The sequence below is a fragment of the Watersipora subatra genome, chromosome 7 (assembly GCF_963576615.1).
Source record: "Watersipora subatra chromosome 7, tzWatSuba1.1, whole genome shotgun sequence".
Classification (NCBI taxonomy): domain Eukaryota; kingdom Metazoa; phylum Bryozoa; class Gymnolaemata; order Cheilostomatida; family Watersiporidae; genus Watersipora; species Watersipora subatra.
This window is the reverse complement of record NC_088714.1, coordinates 41863863-41887182: the sequence shown is the minus strand read 5'-3', so window position 1 is coordinate 41887182 and position 23320 is coordinate 41863863. Positions and strand designations below refer to the sequence as shown.

General features: G+C 36.5%; 1 protein-coding gene across 2 annotated transcripts; it reads left to right on the top strand.

Annotated features, from left to right (window-relative positions):
• Nucleotides 1-4470: 4470 nt before the first annotated feature.
• Nucleotides 4471-18950, top strand: LOC137399969 (sarcoplasmic calcium-binding proteins I, III, and IV-like). 2 transcript variants are annotated; one of them, XM_068086250.1, is made up of 8 exons: nucleotides 4580-4584; nucleotides 6720-6758; nucleotides 9148-9229; nucleotides 10688-10740; nucleotides 13341-13451; nucleotides 13751-13883; nucleotides 14984-15081; nucleotides 17963-18950. In XM_068086250.1, the coding sequence occupies exons 2-8, from the start codon at nucleotides 6744-6746 to the stop codon at nucleotides 18074-18076; spliced, it is 606 nt and encodes a 201-aa protein (XP_067942351.1). In that variant the 5' UTR covers nucleotides 4580-4584; nucleotides 6720-6743; the 3' UTR covers nucleotides 18077-18950. The 2 variants fall into 2 exon arrangements, with proteins under 2 accessions (XP_067942352.1, XP_067942351.1); XM_068086251.1 differs by lacking the exon at nucleotides 6720-6758 and having other exon boundaries at nucleotides 4471-4584.
• Nucleotides 18951-23320: the final 4370 nt, after the last annotated feature.

Below are 23320 nucleotides of genomic sequence, written 5' to 3'. Positions count from 1 at the left end.
CTTGCTCCGGGAGTGTGGGCCTTTGAGTCATGTCTTAGCGTTAAAAAGAAGGATGACAGATTGGTATGCTGTTGGAAGCTTACCTTGAAGGTGGTAGGATTGACTGACAGTACACAGTCCGGTCGGACCTCGCAGGCACCCTAGAACACCACCTCGACGGCCTGAGGAGTGCTAGAAGAAAATAGGTCTGATTGACTTAATTGCAGTGTCAATGTGCTGATCCAGGCACAAGAATCGAGCTGGTTTCATTCCACCAGCTACTTCCTCACCGGGAAACTGGAGCTGCTGTAGTTCTTGTAGTTCCCAGTAGTTCCTGCTTGACACCGGAAGCAAGCATGTGTTCGACAAGCTTTCTCAGGTAGCGGAGGGGATTGTTGAAAATAAGTGACAGCCATGATCTCATGGCTGATGAGATCAGGCTTATTCTTTACGGAGTCGTGCAACTACCTGTGTCGCCCGGGAACGTAAAGACCAAGGATGTCTTTGTGGTGATCCAGATTAGCAAGAACGATATATTAAGACTGACCTTTCTGGTGGCCTACTATTGTGCCATTGAGTTTTAGAAGCTCATGGTGTCTGTGAACGGTCGCCCATTGACCTGTACGTACAGATACGGCCAGTTGCTGCTCATTAAAGTTCAGGTGGTGCAAGACCTGGTGCTGCCAGCCAGAACCGAGATTGCTGTTTTGTGCAGAGTGATGACCAGGAACTACTGCCTGTTAGAAGTGATTGGAGGATGTCCATATGGGCCACCACTGGCCACAAGATTGAACCAGCCTGGTTCAAAGGAAATTGTTGGGGCACGATGCTTCAACCTTACGGATCTACCTTTTTACCTCCGAGCCAGTAGTACAGTTAGCACATACACTGGGATAGAGGATCACTAGGTAGATGACGAACCATCTCTTCTTGGCTCAGGAGCCATGCCTTTGAGCATGGATACGATAAAGGATGGGTCCCAGCCCAACTGACGGACCATTATGTGGTCAGCCAGCATAACTGCATGAAACCGGAACAGGTGTAGTGACTGGCACAGCTGCTGACGCCCTATCAGGGTTATCTCAGTACAGAAGATGAGAATATGAGCCAGACTTGGTAAGTAGAACATTCCATTTCACTCAAAGAGAGAACCGTCTTACCCACCATCCACCACACCGACTGGGCCAAAAGAAAGAGATGGAGGCTGAACATCAAGTTCGAGAGCTGTTGGACAAAGAGCTCATTGAGCCGGCAAGTGGCGCTTAGAGCTCCCCGGAAATACTCATCCGAAAGAAGGATGAGAAGTGACATTTCTGTATCGATTGTCGACGGCTGAATGCTGTAATTGAACAGGAGACCTACCCCTTCCACGGATTGATGACAGCTTCGATGCGTTGTCCGGCAGCAAGTATGTTAGCACACTAGACCTGGTCAGTGGCTATTGGCAAGTAGCCTTGGACGCCGATGCACGTTTGCTACTTGCTTTGGTTTTTAGAAATAAAAGGTCCTACCCTTTATGTTCACCTCGGCACTGGCTACCTTCCAGAGGCAGATGGCATGAGTGCTGCATTAGAAAACGTTGCTGCTCTATCTGAATGACATCATAGTCATCGCCCCCCCCCCTTCTCCCGACTTTGACACACTTGCAGCAGCAATTAGAGGAGGTGTTCCAACGGCTGCAGAGAGTCGGCCTAAAACTAAAGTGCTCCAAGTGCAAACTCCTTTAGTCGCAGTTCTAGTACCTAAGCTATGTGGTGAGTGCAGAAGGGGTAGCTACTCACCCAGAAAAAACCTAAGTGGTCTGTTAATAGCCAGCCTCCAGAAAACACTGAGAGCTATAGAACTTCTAGGGAACAGTAGACTACCCTATTATAGGCAATACATTCCCGACTTTGTCACCATAACCTAGCCTTTGAACCAACTTACGAGTAAGAAAAAGGAGTGGATGTGGAAAAATGATGAGCAGGCAGATTTCGACAAGCTGAAGGAGCACTGCTCCTCGGCTCCTGTGCTGGGGTACCTAAATTCGAGTCGACCGTATATCCTGGATATGGATGCCAGCGGCTGGGGAGGGGCAGCAGTTTTGTCTCAAGTACAGAGAGGAGCCGAGATGGTAATAGCCTTCTTCAGCAAGACGCTGACCTCTGCAGAGAGAAATTACTGTGTGACCCGGATCGAGCTGCTCACTGTGGTAAAGACCGTGAAACACTTCTGGCACTACCTGTACTGCACACAGTTTCTCTTATGTACAGATCACACCTTTCTGGAGTGGCTGTGTCATTAGAAAGAACCTTTCAACCAATTGACCAGATAATTAGTGATCTTGGCCAAATTCTAGTTCACACTGGAGCACCGAGTGTACCTCAGTGTCAGCACTTGCCTTCACACGAGTATGTGGTGGAGATGTTGAGGAGCAGAGGAAGCAAGAGGAACAGATGGCAATCAGACAAGAAGACTAAAAAAAGCCTCCAATGTATGCATCGGGACATTGGGTCTGGCTTCTAAATAAAAGGAGAAAATGAGGAGACAACCTAAACTACAGGCAAAGTTTGTAGAGCCTTTCCAAGTTAAAAAGGTTTGGCTAAACCATACTTGCCTGTTTGAGTGACAGGACCAGTCTTTGGTGCAAAGTGAAAGCAGGCTGAAGCCTTTCCATGTCTGCCAGGATGAGTTTGGACAGGCGCCAGCCACCATAGAGCCATGAAGAGGGCCAACATAAAAGGAGCAAGGGTTAGGAAGCAAAAAGAAGTGGCTGAGTTAGAGCTAGCCAGGCAGAGAACAGAGGCTTACACCTCCCATGCTTTTAGCAAGGAGCTAAAAGGCCGGCTGCAGAAACTCCAAAAGAGACAAAAGCTAGAAAATCAGCAGGAAAAGCAGGAACAATAAATTCCAGGATAACCAGCCTGACCCCAAGTCGTGCGCTATTCCGGCTTCTAGCCTAGAGGAAAAGGCTCCTGGGGTCAGGATCAGGATTGCCACAGGTGTAGTGTCCACGTGAGCAGGGGTGCTGAGAAAACTGATGACATAAAACCTTTTGTTTTTGCTCGTTCGAAGGAATCAGTCAGCTAATGAAGGTACAGCATTGCTCTTACAGACACTACTCTCAAAACTTTTCAAAAGCTCTTTAAAAACGATGGCAAGCTCAGGCAAGAATCTACACTTCTGGGCTGAGATGCTGAAGTTACTGAAGCCTATAGAGACAGTAGAGGAGGAGTTGCTGGCAGGTTTGCTGGACTCGGAAGAGAAGTCCGCGTTGTTGTGTCACCGCCCGTGCCCAGCTGCCTCAGAGGGTATGGCCAAGCTGCCAGGCAACTCAAAGGAGAGCTCTATCCACGCTGTTGCTATTGTTGTCTGTTTGTTGCTATTGCTATCTGTTTGCTGCTATTGATATGTGTTTGTTGCTATTGCTATCTGTTTGTTGCTATTGAGATCTGCTTGTTGCTACTGCTATCTGTTAGTGCTATTGCTATCTGTTGGTGCTATTGCTATCTGTTTGTTGCTATTGCTATCTGTTGGTGCTATTGTCATCTGTCTGTTGCTATTATTATCTGCTGGTGCTATTGCCATCTGTTTGTTGCTATTGCTATCTGGTTGTTGCTATTGATATGTGTTTGTTGCTATTGCTATCTGTTTGTTGCTATTGAGATCTGTTTGTTGCTACTGCTATCTGTTGGTGCTATTGCTATCTGTTTGTTGCTATTGTTATCTGTTTGTTGCTATTGCTATCTGTTGGTGCTATTGTCATCTGTTTGTTGCTATTGTTATCTACTGGTGCTATTGTCATCCGTTTGTTGCTATCGTTTTCTGTTGGTGCTATTGTCATCTGTTTGTTGCTATTGTTATCTGTATGGAACTATATTTGAGTGCTGATTGCTTTAAATATTACCCATCTGGGTTTTAATAGCATTTTTATTACAAGTGTGCATTTGCAAACGAGTTGGTATAAATAGAATTCATCTGTGATAAACTCCTGCGAAGTTGCTTTACTTCAATGAGCTAAAATTGTTGAGGGAGGAGCTGGAGTGGCTGATTGACACAGGGCACCTGACCTACAGTAGAAACAATACAGTTCTAGGTGTGCCTATCTGCATGTAATGTGTTCCAACAGGCAACATCTGCATGTTTGTGATTGAAAGTGCAGCTGCCACACGCAGGAGGTCCTTTTAGCAATCGCTAGCCGTGATTATATTCAATGAGAAAGTGCAAATCTACTGAAGATGTAATATCTCTTAGAAAGCATTCTGCAATCACCACCCTTCTAACTTTGCCTAATGTAACGCTAATCTAGCCTGTGATCATTAGCGCTATACGAGTCTTTTACAAGCAACCCGAGATGCTATCAAATGTGTAGCTAAAGCTATTGCTAAATATATTATTCTTATAAAATAATGATAATAGAATTTCTAGATCTCCATATCTAGCAATTGATGACCTAGTTATGAATGCTGCGGCTCTGACTTGAATTACATATTTTATGGCAGCGCTTGGCAGCACACGCTATCACAACAGCTACAGATAATTAATACCATGTGGTAATTATTCGATGCTTTTCCCTTAGGCACTGCATCTTTTCACTTCCTTGCCGGGGCTCAACGTGGAATCAAGGTAGGTCTGAGAAATACCTTAATCTCGCCTTTTGATACTTACTTTTGATACTTTGTAGAAGTCTTCAACTTTGCTCGCTGATCGTAACAAAAATTTGCAATTTTTTATTACTTTTTCTCATCTTTTTTATGTTGCTTGCAATAGAGTACATTATTAGCTTTTGCATATATAATGTACAAGCTTTACTCTATATAAAAAAGTGTTATTTAGCTCATAGTATATCACCCTACATAGAGCTTGTCACATAATTTTTGGCAGTATTTGCCTTGTCAGTAGAGAAATTATATAAAGACTCTGTGCATGTAGAAGTAGCCACCTTAATTAAAAGGAGTAGCTACTTCACAGGCATTGATCTGCTGTTGGTGTAAGCGATGCTTTAAGGTCATTTTCGGTAACTATTTATCAAACATTCATTGATCCGCATTTGGTTCAGACACTCACTAGTCCCTGAGGCTTTTCCAGTTTTACAATGGCCATGCTGATGTAGGAAATATGTTTATTAATAAATCACCCTAATTCACTTTCATAGAATGCAAATCGTACAGTTATTGTACAGTTTACAAACTTGTTCTTGTTGCCTCACCCCCTTCCCGATATTGGATCAACTCAAAGAAGTTTTTCACAAAAATATTTACAGGAAAATATCTACAATTAACGCTGGAATCATAAGTTTAGACAAAGCTTTTAGCCATTACTAATGTTTCTGTAAAGTAAAAGAAAAATATATAATTGTAGAGTACAGCTAGAGAGGAAATATATAGGTGTACAGAACAGTTAGGGAGGAAATATATAAGTGTACAGTACAAGTAGAGAGGAAATATATAACTGTGCAGTACAGGTAGAGAGGAAATATATAAGTGTACAGTACAGCTAGAGAGGAAATATATAATTGTACAGTACAGGTAGAGAGGAAATATATAACTGTACAGTACAGGTAGAGAGGAAATATATAAGTGTACAGTACAGCTAGAGAGGAAATATATAAGTGTACAGTGCAGGTAGAGAGGAAATATATAATTGTACAGTACAGGTAAAGAGGAAATATACAAGTGTACAGTACAGCTAGAAAGGAGATATATAAGTGTGCAGTGCAGGTAAAGGGAAATATATAAAAGTACAGTACAGCTAGAGAGGAAATATATAAGTGTACAATGCAGGTAGAGAGGAAATATATAACTGTACAGTACAGGTAGAGAGGAAATATATAAGTGTACAGTACAGCTAGAGAGGAAATATATAATTGTACAGTACAGGTAGAGAGGAAATATATAAGTGTACAGTACAGCTAGAGAGGAAATATATAATTGTACAGTACAGGTAGAGAGGAAATATATAAGTGTACAGTACAGCTAGAGAGGAAATATATAAGTGTAGAGTACAGCTAGAGAGGAAATATATAGGTGTACAGTACAGCTAGAGAAGAAATATATAAGTGTACAGTACAGTTAGAGAGGAAATATATAATTGTACAGTACAGGTAGAGAGAAAATATATAAGGGTACAGTGCAGGTAGAAGGGAAATATGTAAGTGTACAGTGCATGTAGAGGAGAAATATAAAGTTCTACAGACACAGATAGTAAACAATTGAAGTTTTACAGTACAAAATGAAAAGAAATGTTAAATTGTATTTTATGGGTAGAGAGAAAATATAAAATTTTGCACTTAGGTAGAAGTGAAACGCAACATTTTACAAAAGGGAAAACACCAAACTTTACAGTGAAAATAGAATATAGATAGCATGGCAGGAGTTGAGGAGAAGTCAACCAATAAATTATGATAATTTGTCATAAAACATTTTTAATCTAAACACCATCATAACTGTCCAATAAGATTTATTATCAAATAATGGTGAAATTTTAATTAAACCATCTAGGCAACTAAAAATTTTTAAGCAACTCGGCTGTAACAGTAGGAATAATAACAGGTTTGAAAAAAGGAATATTATCAAGTCACTTCTAGGCCAATGTTGCAGAATCACACCCAAGGTTGCCACTCTTTTTTTCAACTTGGTAGAAATGGAAATTGTGCAAATCCACTTGCGATTCTGCATCCGAAAATAGAAGCAGTTAAACTTGTGTAGCAGTTTGGTATTGAAACTTATGTTGAATGTAGCAATGTTCAAATACTTTGTTAGACAGTTAGCAAGAATAACAAGAAGATGGTGGAGTCAAAGGTAATTAGCTAGCTGCAGCTCAGTGGCTCATTGCCAGGCAACTAACACGCTCAGCCTAACTAACACGCTAACTCTATGTTAAACCCATGCGCTCACTCCATGTTTAACTCATTGTTCACTCTATGTTTTACTCATTGTTTACTCTATGTTTTACTCATTGCTCACTCTATGTTTGACTTATTGTTCACTCTATGTTTTACTCATTGTTCACTCTATGTTTATCTCATGCGCACACTCTATGTTTAACTCATTATTCACTCTATGTTTTACTCTATGTTTTTTCACTCTATGTTTTATTTTGGAGCTGGTTCACTCGACATGAACTAACAGCAACTTGCTGAATAAAGTTTTAGTTTTTGTGATTTCTATGGTGATGTCACTCGGTGTAATTATTTTCTTGCAAAGATTCCACTAGATAGATACAAATCTTTATCATTATCGAAGCTGTGTTTGTCTGTCTGAAGCTGGAAATTTAGAAAATGATTGTAACATAGAAGATTCAAACTTGTGCTATGTGACATCACCGCCTTCCAAAACTTTGGTATTATTGTACGTATAATTATCCTTTGCCCTTCATCTGCACGCCTAACAATCTCTCACAGCATACTAAACTGAAGTAGTAGGGTATAAAAACAAAGGGTTTTCTTCAAGCTCACTTTTTGAAAGATTAAAGAAACCGCAACAATTGACTGTTTTTACATCTTGGTATGCCCATATGCAGTGAGACAAGAAAAACTCAAAGATTAATTTGACTCATTTCAAATATTTCACAAAATTAATTCTATTTCGAATCATTGTTCAAGGGTTATAACGTTGGACAGACGACTTTCAAATCTACTCTTTAAAACAGACTATCGCAGTCGTTGAAAGGTATGTAGATAAAATAAAACCCTCGTATGAAATACTAGAGCTGATTCTTGCTATGGGAGATCCAAATTAATAACTTTTCTACTCAGCCGCCCACCTATCTGGCCTATCAAAGGAATCAGATGGGTTCCTTACTTCTGGAAATTCATTATCTATTCTTTTCATCTGGCAAAGATTTACTGCCGGTCTGGAAACAGGCTTGCGACTGCTTTATGGCAGTGCATCTTCCAACTCATGATAGTCTGGTTGCCTTAGAATACAAACAGTGCTCTAATTGTACTCGCTATTTGCTAGTTGTTAGCAAAATGTTGATGGGAAATGTTAAAAAATGAATCTCATCTTGGAGTTATTGCGCAGTTGCCAGCATCTTACAATATAACTTGCACTAGTTCACCGAAACACCTTAGGTAAATGTTTGCTTCAGCGATCCAAAATTCAAGTGTATAATTCAACTTTGGTTAAAAAAGTAATTTGACTAGTTTTTGACTCAAAAAGACTTTTTAGAAAAAGAAAATATTTGAATTATATGAAACATTATAGACAGACCAGATAAAACCAGGTGCAACCTTAGACAATCACATTACTTTACAATTGCTAGCAGTTTCTGAGTGGAAGGTTATATTTGCATCTAACTAGATGTTTATAGTGAGGCTGGCAATCACATTAAGTTGAGATAATGAAGCAACTTGGAGCCTCAGGACTGAAACTTGTAAGATGTTATTTAGCAATTATTGCTTATGTAAGGTATTGGCCTTTACAAGTTTATCCTTATATCCAGGGAGCAGAAAAATCCTACCATGATGGGCTGACAGCTGAGTGCTGTATTCTCACAAATATTTCTCTGTGGGTGCTAATCTAATTGTTAAAGTATAAATGAGGAGTAAAAATTCTGCATTATATTTAAATTAGGTGGGGGTGGCTATTCTGACTTTCATCCACTATAAGGGTGGAACAACTCTGAATATCAATGAATTTTCAGTGTTACAATCCTGCTTTTCTATTGAATCTGTTAAATCTTAATTCTTAATTGATCTAAAGTGAAATACCAACTCTATTTCTTGCAATCTGTTCTATTTTCTCTATTGAATTAAAGCCTTAAACGTCAGCTTGCCATGTTACTAACATCTGTAGCGATTGAAGGTACTTGCGCAAGCATAAGCTTGTTGATGACAAAGCTAAATTGAAAGTAAAATAGGGGCAATGTTGCCATTTGAGTCAGGCTTGTCTTCTCTTCCTATAACATCATTGGCTTCATCATATAAAGAGCTTATCCATTCATAATGTTCCATTTAATGGCGATGACAGCATTATTTATGGCAGCCAAGACCAGCCTTTTATCACTGTCCAAGTTACAAAGATTTCGATGCTATCTCCCTAATACTGTGAGCATCTCAAGTTATGGCACATGTAAATGTCATTTCTGTCAGTATGTTTGCGGTTGAATAATGTTGATTGGCTAATTATCTATAAAGCCAAGCAATGATTGGCTGCTTTATACCAGTATATTCATTGCGTGTTGCAGACAATAGAAACATTACAAGAAATGACTAGCTTGACTGAATTTCAGAAGAGGAAGTTGGAGCACCTCTACGACCTCTTCTATGGTATTAATTTTATTATATAACGTGACAAAATATAAATGGATGTTAGTACATATTATAATTGCTTCTTGTTTATATAGTATCAAACGACCCCAATACATATCTCAATACACTACAGCATCGGAGCACACTGGAACAAAAGGTTGCATTGCCAAAATACATTTAATTTTGTTAAAAAATACTTTGTTGCTTTGGATGTTTTTATGTAAAAGTGTGCAACATAGGCCACTTTTTTATGTCAAGGAATTACAAAAGTTGCTTCATAATGTCTCATTTAATATCAAGAAATTCTATCTTTTCTCCAATGCACCGCGTTCTCCCCTACAGCTCAGAGTAACATAAAGCTATGTACAACAGCTACTAGCAGCACAATACAGCGCTGCCAGAAGTCCTCTATGCTAATGCTCTTTCTTGCACATCCATATAAAAGAAGCCATTAATAGCAACAAAAGAATATGGTAAAATAATTATAAAATTACATATACTTTAGCCCATGAATATGTGAACGAGTGTAGCATATACATATGATTAAATTCAAATGTATAAATATAAATAATTAAATTATTGCCAATAAAAATGTATATATGTTTTTACTGGCAACAATTTAATTTCAAACAGAAATGTTTTAAAAATTATGTCATACGAAAATCATAAAACAAAAGAAAAGCAGAAAGAGCAACAGTTAGCCACTAAAATCAAATAAATAGTTTGGCATGTAGTGTTTAAAATACCTTTTCTCTGCTAAGAGAACAGATATTAGGTAGAAGATTGTTAAAGCAGCTAGCAATGATATTTTAAAAATAACAATTTGTTCTCACACCAGAAATTGAACTTGGAATTAGAAAAAATAAGAAATTTAGAATTTAGAAAAACCTTTCTAATAATTTAATGATATTTCTCTAGCAAGGCAAACGTTGAGTTGGGAATGTAAAGAACTTTGATTGCTCCATCTTTCATAAACAGTATGTTTACAAAAGCTGGTCTATGACCTTACACATAGTATAACTTCCTCACTAGCTGCACCATTACTAGTAATGAACAGTGCCATCCGAATAAAGTATATTTTTTAAACGTTTGTTTTGAGAGGTATATTCAGGAGTTGTCACAGCATTCTTTTGACCTTCAGTTGATTCTTCAAACCTTCACACTTCGGTATAGCTAAAGTTGCGTACAGCCGTTACATTTAGACTTCCATACGTTTCGTCCGTAAATGCTCTCTTGATCGCATCGTGGACATGTGTCAGGCTCTCAACATCAATAGTAGATATTTGCTTTGGTGAGAAGCAACCTTTTTGTGGTTCTAGTGTTATTTTTTAGCCGTTATCTTTATCTTTGATAAGAAACCATGCACTCAACTAGAGCAGAACTTGAAAAGAATTAGCACTGAAGCTAAAAAACAAACATATTCAAGCCTCCAAACCTTTAATTTGAACTCTAACCTCCTATTTGATAATATTGCAGATGTGAACTCAGATGGAAAAGTAGACTGGAATGACTTTCTATGTTCCCTGGAAGTAAGTCATTTCTTAAAAGCGTGTAGTGCTTGTGCTGGTCTTAGTTTACTTAAAGAAGAAACCTGAACAACCTGAACATGCCATAATTATTAGAATGGTTATTGTGACATCTACAAATTACTTTTGTTAAGTCGTGTAGTAAAAAGGAAACATAATACCTTATTCATCAGTGAAGCTGCAAGTCGTATCTTTACAGATCTTGAGAGTACTTGGAAGCGTATTCCAAGTCTTCAAAGTATGTAAAGTCGGAAGTTTAACTTAATGGAAACAAATTACATGTAGACTGCAAAGTTTCATGAAAAGCTAATTGCACTTTTATAGGTGCTTTGCTATGAGTACTACCGGATCATTAGATTCTTATAGTTTTTAGAAGTATTACCGAAAATTGATAGTGATATTACTGAGAGATGATAGTCATATTACTAATTGTTGATAGTAGTATTAGTCAGTGAGGATAGAAGTATTACTCAGAGTTGGTAGTAGTAGTACTAAGTATTGATAGTAGTATTACTCAGAGTTGATAACAGTATTATTACAAGTCGGTTGCAGCAAACTTGAGAATCAATAGTCACAAAAGAAAAAGTACTCATTACTACTTTTTACCCTAAACCACTTGTTACTCAAAGAGACTTTTAGTTCCAATAATCTTTAGAGTTATTGGTGTTCTGATTTACACTAAAAGCAACATAATATCTTACAAAAACGAGCTGAATTTTTGGCATTGCACGGGTAATAAAATAATTAATCAATGAATTTGAGTAGCTTAAGCTAGTAACTTAAGCTAGTAAAATCTTGACTGCAATAAGATCCGTGTCTGAAATCAACTTAATAATCATTACAGCACCCGTAGTGATCTCTCACCCAATCATGATTTTTAGCATGCTAGTAATAACCAAAAGTATTTTCCCAAGCGCTTTAATCATGAGTATTTTAACTGATGTTATGAGTATGACCACAATTATTCTACTGCATAGCAATGCAGCAACTTGGTCTAATCAAATTGAGTGCCAACTGGATTTTTCGTTCCTAAAACTTTATCGCTCTGACTGGACACACAAACGACAGACAAACACTGAGATTTATATATGGATATCTCTAGTTAATGTAAGTTTCATGATAAATGCTAGCTTATTGGCAGCAACTGTTTACCTTTGATAAACAGAAAAATTTACTTTCAAGTTTTACTGTAATGCACATTATTATTATTATAGAAATTGTCTTCCCAACCAAGTTGTTGGTAGTAAGTGAACCCAGGTCTTAGCTTAAAGCCAACCGGTTACCACTTTAATTAATGATTCGCTCTATTGAAGAGTTTTCCTTAGAATCTGAGCAGTTTCTAGTTGAGCTGTTTTTTGAATTGTTTTGAAAGATGGTTCAGCGGTGACCTAAGATATGAGATAATGTGGCTGAATATTGCCCCAAGAGCTCCAATCACCATCAGTATCACTTTAGGTTGGACATTCCACAGACTTCCAAGTTCAAATCTCAGCACTATATACTTTTTCTTTTCATCTCCTTTCCTCCCTACCCTGTCTCATGGGATTGATATATTGATAATCTGACACTCTGCTGTTTCTCTGTTGGTTAGTACTAAATCTGGTCTCCTGGCCTCGATTATTTTACCAGTATGAATGCTGAAGTCCCATAACAGCTTCATTTTGTCATTCTCAGACACTGGCTCTACCCTAAGGTCATACCATTTCTCTGTGTGTGGAAGGTTATGCTTCTTACAGATACTCTAGTGAAATGCTACTACCATATTATTATGTCGACGTTTGTATTCTGTTTTTGCAATCTTTGAACATTCACTAACAATATGGCTAACTGTTTTATCATTTGTCGTACACAGTCTACATGTAGCCTAAATAGTGTTCTCAATCCTTGCTTTCCTGTAATTGGTTTGCAGTGCTTGGTCTTGTGATTATTTTATCAGACTCTGTTTCTCTATATAGGCTTCCTCTTCTAATCCATTTCCATATTTCTGGTGCTGCCTGATCACTTGTTTACCTTTGATATTGTTCATTGATCGGCTTCTGCGTCTACTTATTTAGCTGTACACTTTTCTGTTATTATCATTATTATTATTATTGTTGTAAAAGTTTTTCTTCACAGTCGTGTGGTGGTAGGTGACTGGTTTTAGTCCGTGTTGAGTCCGGGTCTTAACAAAAGGCCAAAGGATCCAACTTCTTCCTCAATTCCACTAAGAGAGGACCTTCCTCAAAATGTGAGCTGTTCCTAAAATGGCTGTTTTCTGTATAGTCTCAAAAGACATGTTCACTCCCACCTTGGCCAAGTATGCTATATGCCTCATTGATATTTTTCCGAGTGCACCATTTGCTATTGGTATCACTTCGGTCTTCACCTTCCAGTCTGTTTATCTCGAACCCAAGCTCTTTGTATTTACCAATCTTCTCATCTTCCTTCTGTACTACCCTTGTGTCACCAGGTATTGCTATGTCTATGACTTGACACTGTTTGGTTTCTTTGTTTATTAGTATCAGGTCTGGTCTTCTAGCTAATAATAATAATAATAATTATTATTACTATTGTTATTATTTAATTATTATTTTTACTATTTTTGTTATTATTATTATATGCAGAAAATAGCCAAAATCAACAAATGGGATGCTGAGAGTGAGAAGAAAAAATCTTCTTTAGAGACACTGAAGATGATTTGGGAGAGTTTGAAACAAAAGGCAGACAAGAATTCAGTAAGCAATTAATTTTAGAAGTTGGCTGCTCATGCTACACACAGCTGTTTCAGTGCTAACTTTAGCTGTCTAATTGAAAAATCTCTATGTCAGAACTTAGATAGGAAATGGATGCAAAAACTAAAGAAAATTATTTGTTGATCACCAAGTGATTGTGTTTGGCTATAAAAATTTATTGAAGTTATAAAAGAGTGCTTTTTGACTTGAGATTAGTAATTACACAATATTGATTACGCCATTATAATAGGTGTAATAAGCTGTTATGCGGCATGCTATCAAGACTGTGTCCTTCACCTTAGGATGGAATTGTGAGCCATGATGAATGGCTGCTGATGTGGTCTGATTGTGCTGAAGCTGTCATCGCTAGGCAAGAGTTTCCATACTGGCTCAGTGCTTACATGGCATTTATGTTCGACTGCGCAGACACCTCAGGTATTCATATAAATATGTTTTTTTTTATAATATCATAATTCTATTAGCTATTTATAGTGGCTGCAACACATTGATCATGTTTGCTCTATATCAAAATGGAAAGCTTCAACTTAATCCAACCGACTCACTTAGTCTTAAATACTGCTTATAAAGATATTTTGAACTTTTCAGAACTCTTTCTCTGAGGAGAACGAAGAACATCACCCTTTTCTTTAGTTTTATAATGTTGCTATAAAACTGCACATTTGGATAAACTGCATATTTGGATAAACTGTATATTTGGATAAACTGCATATTTGGATAAACTGTATATTTGAATAAACTGCATATTTGGATAAACTGTATATTTAGATAAACTGTATATTTGGATAAACTGCACATTTGGATAAACTGTATATTTGGATAAACTGCATATTTGGATAAACTGTATATTTGGATAAACTGTATAATTGGATAAACTGTATATTTGGATAAATTGCGGACTTCTTCATCAAAACAGGAAGTATTTTTATCCAAGTATCACTAAGGATATTAGCGGAATGTTTTATACAAACTCTTTGAAGTTGTTAGTGTGTCAGCTTATCCAACTTATCAGAGAGAAAAACTTATTAATGAAACTGTGCTACTAACTGTGAGAACTAAAAAACACCACTAGACTCTTTTCAACAATTGGAAAACATATTATTCTAAAAGTAGTTGATGAATTATCCAACTTTGCAAAATATTGAAAATCAGTAAAAAATGAATAACTCAACATTACTGAAGATGTAAAGTGCATTGAATACTGTTTTCTTTATATACCAAGTCAACCAAACTGTTAGTTTCTTCTTGTTCTTACACTGGAGACAACTCCTAATATCCTATCCAATTCTTATTTTATATAAAAGTGCTGTAAAACCTCTAATGGAACGCCACCTCTGTGTGAACGCCATCTCCAATTTACCGCCACTATAGAAGAAGGGTTAAAAAGTAAAGCACCATGGCGTTCAATTAGAGGTTTCACAGTAATAATCTTCTGTATATTCTAAAAACAGACTTCGATTTCCTTCAACAATTTGATCATTGAAATGAATCACATTCAATCAAACCCTTCTGTTTAGGTGATGAAGTAATTGACAAAGAAGAGTACAGGAACACATACTCTGAGTTTGGCCTGTCAGCAGAGCAGTGTGACAAAGCGTATGACCAGTTCACAGATGTAAGTACAAGAGTTTCCAAACATTTCTCTTTCCAAACATGTCTCTTTCCAAACATGAATCTTTCTAACCATCTTTTTTAAACATGTCTCTTGCCAGACCAACTTCTGCATAACTATGTAAGGTTGTGAAATCCTGAGAGCCATGCACCTTTTGTGTATACTATATACAAGAAAACAAAATTGATAGCCAATTGGTTAAAAATCTTGTTGAAGCATTGTTTATAGTATGTTTGTCACACCATATATCTGCATGGTTATGTAGAGTGAGTCATAAACAAGATATAAATAACTTGAAAATAATTATGACTAAAGTGCTAAAAACAATACTAGTAGGAAAATCTTCCTGTCTAGTACAACATGCTCATATCTGTCTAGTACAACATACTCATGTTTTTCTAGTACAACATACTCATATCTGTCTAGTACGACATGCTCATATCTGTCTAGTACAACATGCTCATATCTGTCTAGTACAACATGCTCATATCTGTCTAGTACAACATACTCATATCTGTCTAGTACAACATACTCATATCTGTCTAGCACAACATACTCATATCTGTCTAGCACAACATGCTCATATCTGTCTAGCACAACATGCTCATATCTGTCTAGCACAACATGCTCATATCTGTCTAGTACAACATACTCATATCTGTCTAGTACAACATACTCATATCTGTCTAGCACAACATGCTCATATCTGTCTAGTTCAACATACTCATATCTGTCTAGTACAACATACCCATATCTGTCTAGTACAACATACTCATATCTGTCTAGTGCAACATGCTCATATCTGTCTAGTGCAACATACTCATATCTGTCTAGTACAACATACTCATATCTGTCTAGTACAACATACTCATATCTGTCTAGCACAACATACTCATATCTGTCTAGCACAACATGCTCATATCTGTCTAGCACAACATGCTCATATCTGTCTAGCACAACATGCTCATATCTGTCTAGTACAACATACTCATATCTGTCTAGTACAACATACTCATATCTGTCTAGCACAACATGCTCATATCTGTCTAGTTCAACATACTCATATCTGTCTAGTACAACATACCCATATCTGTCTAGTACAACATACTCATATCTGTCTAGTGCAACATGCTCATATCTGTCTAGTGCAACATACTCATATCTGTCTAGTACAACATACTCATATCTGTCTAGTACAACATACTCAGATCTGTCTAGTACAACATATTCATATCTGTCTAGTACAACATACTCATATCTGTCTAGTACAACATACTCATATCTGTCTAGCGCAACATGCTCATATCTGTCTAGTGCAACATACTCATATCTGTCTAGTACAACATACTCATATCTGTCTAGTACAACATACTCAGATCTGTCTAGTACAACATATTCATATCTGTCTAGTACAACATACTCATATCTGTCTAGTACAACATACTCATATCTGTCTAGCGCAACATGCTCATATCTGTCTAGCGCAACATACTCATATCTGTCTAGTACAACATACTCATATCTGTCTAGTACAACATGCTCATATCTGGCTAGTACAACATGCTCATATCTGTCTAGTACAACATACTCATATCTGTCTAGTACAACATACTCATATCTGTCTAGTACAACATGCTCATATCTGTCTAGTACAACATACTCAGATCTGTCTAGTACAACATGCTCATATCTGTCTAGTACAACATACTCATATCTGTCTAGTACAACATACTCATATCTGTCTAGCGCAACATGCTCATATCTGTCTAGCGCAACATACTCATATCTGTCTAGTACAACATACTCATATCTGTCTAGTACAACATGCTCATATCTGGCTAGTACAACATGCTCATATCTGTCTAGTACAACATACTCATATCTGTCTAGTACAACATACTCATATCTGTCTAGTACAACATGCTCATATCTGTCTAGTACTCCATACTCAGATCTGTCTAGTACAACATACTCAGATCTGTCTAGTACAACATGCTCATATCTGGCTAGTACAACATGCTCATATCTGTCTAGTACAACATTCTTATTAGTCTAGTACAACGTACTCATATATGTTTAGTACAACATGCACATAATTCTGCAAAAAGCTCTCTTGCTTAGTAAGTTCTACTAAAATCACAAATTCAGTAATGCAAGATTTTACCAAGCTTGATTTATAATCATCTAATTAGACAGAATATCAGATCTAAAAAAAATCTTGCAGCGACACAAATTGGCCAATTTGTGCAAAGATGATGATATCAACTTTATAGCAAGTGACTAGAATAACAGCTCTATAGCAGACTGTTTAGATATTATCCAGCTACCTAATAAACGTCTTCTAGTGCTATCTGCAGTACCCTGTTTCCTGTCTCCTGTTTCTTTCCTTATACTTCCTGCCTCATGTTTCTTGTCTTATGCTTCCTGCCTTCTGCTTCCTGCGCCCCACCTGCTGCCTCCTTTCTCCTGTCTATCATCTACACTAGTTTTATAATCAAACTAGCATGCAGAGTAACCAGTACCATTGTTCATGTCTGGATTAAAATTAAAAAGCGTTCAGAAATAGTATCTAGTTAAATGCGTTGTGTCGGCAGCAGATGAGCAAAAGCACATGATCGCTATGCTACCATATCCACGCGGATACGATAGAAACCAAGGTTACATGTGCGTTATTGTTTCATAGATGCCATAACAAAAATTTGTATTGGGATGCTCTATAGCAGAGAGAGTACTCAGTGTTTTATACATTGGCATCATCTAACAGCCTATCAGGTTCAAATGCTGCCGATGATTATAAAACTTATGCTGTCGACATGTTCAGCTCTTTGTGCATATTTACTGATAGCTCTAGTTTGCTGTATTAACCTGAGTATATGATCTTCAGGGTGAAAAGTTGAGCCTGGACCGAGAGTCCTTCTCTAAATTATGGCATGAATACTTCCTCTCAGAAGATGTGACGGCGAAGGGAAATGCGTTATTTGGCAAAAGTGATTGGTAGGCTGAGAGCGCCCAGAAATGTCCTGGAAGTATTGTTACCCGCTATCTCCGTACCACACAATTACTAGCTTGTCTCAGTTCGATATTAACGTTGTCTTCATTCTACTTCAACTCAGACTGGTGAATAGATTTAGGTAGATGCAGCTCTGCATCACATGACAAATTATGTGATATGTCATGTGATGTATCAGATCAAAGAGCATACGAGAGAGGAAACTAGCTTTTGAATCTCAATTTATATGGTAAATTTACAAACCTTTTCTTTTTAAATGGCTGTTGTTCCAACTAGAAACATGGAAGTAATAAAATAAATAAACTTATAAGCAAACTTTATCAAATTATTTTTGCTAGCAGCTGCTCTCCACATCATTTGTTACTTTGCTGTTTGTTAGCTGGTATTCCTGATGTGTCAGACATGGTTACAGTAACAGTGTTGTCTCTTCCACCTTTAGTAGCTAGTGACATGGTTACAGTAACATTGTTGTCTTTTCTACCTTTAGTAGCTAGTGACATGGTTACAGTAACAGTGTTGTCTCCTCCATCTTTAGTAGCTGGTGACATGGTTACAGTAACATTGTTGTCTTTTCTACCTTTAGTAGCTAGTGACATGGTTACAGTAACAGTGTTGTCTCCTCTACCTTTAGTAGCTGGTGACATGGCTACAGTAACATTGTTGTCTCTTCCACCTTTAGTAGCTAGTGACAGGGTTACAGTAACATTGTTGTCTTCTCCACCTTTAGTAGCTGGTGACATGGTTACAGTAAAAGTGTTGTCTCCTCCACCTTCAGTAGCGCGTGACATGGAGTTGTCTCCTTTACCATGAATACATTAATTGAATTCTATATACTAAAGACCTGTTACAAAGCCATTTGTTTTTCTTTCTGTAATCACAGCATTTCATCCGATTTAAGTGGCCATTTTCATGCATTTACTCAAATACAAACTGCATGTATGTGTTCTGTAATAGGGGTAGTGAAATTAAACCGATTGCATATATCATAGATAAATATGTCATAGACGCGTTGTAGATACATCATAGATACCTCAAAGATATCTCATAGATGCGTCATAGACACGTCATTGATACGTCAATGATACATCATAGATACGTCATAGATACGTCATAGATACGTCATAGATACGTCATAGAGATATGAGAAATATGAGTCATATGAAAAATACTATGAAATTGACACCCAGAATGGGAGAAAGAGCGAAAAAAATGAGTTTAAGACAAAAATTACTCAAGCAATGACTGAAAAAATTAATATAGTCAAAGATTGCACTGAAAATATAAAATATAATATGACATAATATAATATTACATGATGTAGCATAATGTTGAATATATCAATTAATAAATTATACTTCATTATTGTGTATGTCTGTTAGTCTCCATAAGTACTTTTGGTCTGGTTTTGTCCCAACTTCCCACTTATAAGCTTTGTGTGCCTTCCTTCAGTTCACCACAAATATTTTGTTTCAAAACTTCACCTGATTCATGAGAAGCTCTTAAACACTCATCTGATAAGAAACTCCAGAACGCACCTTTGCAGGTATTAAAGATGTGATTGCGTCAAAACAGTTAATCAAGTTAAAATAAGACCAGTAAAAGGCTAAAATATCAGCTACAATTTGATGTCATTTTTGTCTTTGTAGACTAACCCTGTCCAGAGATACATATATAGGCGTTTGAATGAGATCATCTCTTGAAACGCTCAGATTCAAGCGGGTGCTTTATTCGTGGCGTGTATAGTGAGCGTACATAAAAAGAGTCCATGAGTGATTCAAATAAGATTTCTTCTTTAGCCCATCATCAGCACAAAATTCTTCTATAGCTTATAATAAATGATATCGGTCGTAAAAGGAGTTGTCTGTGATCTCGAAGATTCTTGCCGTTAGGGATTTTACTCTATTACTAGTTCGGGCATCGACATCGTTATTTAATTTACTGAATTAATTGACATCGTTAATTTGCTGATTTAGTGCACCGTTTTATTGACGAACAACGAAATTGTAACAATGCTTCCGGTTCCAGCAAAGGTAACTCAGAATTTTCTGAGCATCAGGTGATTAAAGAATGGGACAGACTGAGACAGCTTATGGTTAGATCTGACGGGTGTCAGCAGAGTTATGCTGCAGAGGAAGGTAGGAAGATGTAGGTAAATTTATCTTTAACTTTGAGTCTTCTATATATACTAAACTAAAAGTAATAATTTTAGTACTCATGAATGCATTTACTAATTGCTTATAACTTGTAACTTTTTGCTATCACCAATCATCGTTTCATAACTTTTTTATCATTTCACCTAGCTATAATATTTGCTTCAAGCTTTCCTTGGCAGTTTTAGCCAGTAAATTAGATTTATCCCACGACCAAACACGAGCGAAGCAATTGTTGGGATTGTTTGAGCTTTATGATAAATGCATATGTGCACACAACTCACGAAAATTATTCAACACCGTCGCAAACCCTTGTACCGAAATCTCATCAACAAATTTAGTAGAAAATTCTAGAACTTCGTCAACTGCACCATGTTGTATAAATGTGTACACTTACATGTATCGCTGTGAAGATGAAGAAGCACCTCCATCTTTCATTACACTTCCTTATATCCTCTCCATACTGCCTTATACTACCTAATCTACGAGCTTTACCCACTAGCGTTATCCAGCTTTATGTACTCACCGTAATTAGCAAGACCACCTGTACTGCCTTGAGCTCAGACACCAATATAGCCTGAGCCTAACAATTCCCATTTATTCCCACAATTTACAACACAACTGATGTCCAAAGCAGTGAAAGTAAAGGAAATGACGATGATATTTTTTCTAACGATTCTTATGAGATTATTACAATATTTAATTATAAGAATAATTATTCGATTTTATAAGATTTAATTATAAGAATAATTATTTGATTTTATAAGATTTAATTATAGGAATAAGCATTCGAATTTACAAGATCGAAGTATATAGTGACCGATGTTGGGCCATATGTTACTGTTATTATTTTTTCTAAATAGTTTTGTTAAATAGATTTTCTAAAAATCTATATAAATATCACAACTTCTTGATATTGTTAGCAATGATGTTTTGAAATGTAAACAAAATTGTGCATTGGTTCTCTATTATTACTGTATTACTATATTGATAATATTGGTTATTCTAATAATATCAGTGCATTTTACTTCTAATATTGCATTTCTCCTATTGCAGGGAGAGATATAAACATATAATCTTTTCCTTTCATTATTGCTGTTTGTTGTATATAACAACACCCAGTACATTACAGTTACCATTGCAGTTATCCTATTGCACTGCAGTGCCATTTGACTGCTAATATTGTATTTCTCAACCATCAGCACCCTTTCTTTTTTCCAATATCGCTTTGGTCGTGGGCTGTATGATTGGGGAATTTCTAGTCGATATACGGTATATATAAATCTCAATGTTTGTCCATCTGTCTGTCTAGCTATAGTGATAAAGTTTTAAGAATTAGATATCCGCTGCGAAGTAGATTTGAACTCACAACCTTCAGCTCTGCAGACATCTAGTTATTCAATACAGTACACTGACCAACTTGCTACGCTGTGAAATAAATTTGGCCCATACATGTACTTAGAGTACTCGGGAATTTTTTATGGCTTTACGTTAAACACTGCGGCTAGCTTTATGTGTAAAGCTTTACCAGAAAAAGATGCATGCCAATAGGCGAAGAAAGAAACTCATAATAGCCAACAAGACTATTGCAATAAGTATAGATCAGTTGTAGGCACTGCAGCTGGTATGGTATGAATTACACAACTAGAAATTCTACTGTCATACAGCCCACGACCAAAGTGATATTGGAAAAAAAGAAAGGGTACTGATGGTTGAGAAATGCAATATTAGCAGTCAAATGGCACTGCAGTGCAATAGGATAACTGCAATAGTAGCTGTAATATACTGGGTGTTATTATATACAACAAATAGCAATAATGAAAGGAAAAGATTATATGTTTATATCTCTCCCCCTGCAATAAGAGAAATGCAATATTGGCCAATATTAGAAGTAAAATGCACTGATATTATTAGAATAACCAATATTATTAATATAGTAATAATATAAAACCAATGCACAATTTTGTTTACATTTCAAAACGTCATAGCTAGCAATATCAAGAAGTTGTGATATTTATATAGATTTTTAGAAAATCTGTACTACGTAGTCATTGTTCTGTAGTCATCTAAACTTATAATTGAATATTGTAATAATCTCATAAGAATCGTTAGAAAAAATATCATTGTCATTTCCTTTACTTACACTGAGTTGGACATCAGTTAGAATACCAGTGTACTCAAAAGTGTCTAAAATGTCACTTACTTTGAAATCGGCAAAAATGAAACGATTTCAGTACTCCTACGTTAATTGCAAAAACCTTCGGCAATTCGACAAAGCTATAGACTGGTGAAATGTGCACGTTATTTTTTCGTGAAATGCGCACGACTTAATCATTCTATTCTCTGTCACTCGACGTTTCAATTTCTGGCCTTAACTTTGATAAAAGTAAGGCTTAGCAAGTTTTAATAACGATTTTCGGCCAAATAAATCTGTCTATTTGTGTATAATCCGTTCGGATGGGTAAGTTTTAAGATACTGTCGACGCTTTTCAAAGACTTAGTAATATGTTTGAATAGGTTTATATGTGTTTTGTATCGTTATTATACTTAAACGACTCTACAAAATGATAGTTAAATTTGTTGACGAGATTTCGAAACGAGGGTTTGCGACGTTGTTGATGAATAATTTTCATAAGTTGTGTGCACATGCATTTATCATAAAAACTCCCAAACTTCGCTCCGCTCATTTGGTCATGGGAAAATAAACACAGTAAACATAAATAGCACAGTTCACAGAAATAAACAAATACCTTGATTTAAAAGTTAGTATGGTAGATGTTGTATATGTTGGTTAAAAGTAAATTTTCTGTTCAAAAACATTTTTATTACCTGTGCAACACTGACATTCAGCTAGTACTAGTCATATTATAAGAGTAGAGTTGCAGTACTGTAGACTTCACTCAGATATCATATAATAATTATATAATACAATATGCATACATAGGTGATATCATGTAATAATCATATATTACAACAGGCATACATAGATGATATCATGTAATAATCATATGTTACAACAGGCATACATAGGTGATATCATGTAATAATCATATATTACAATATTCATACATAGGTGATATTA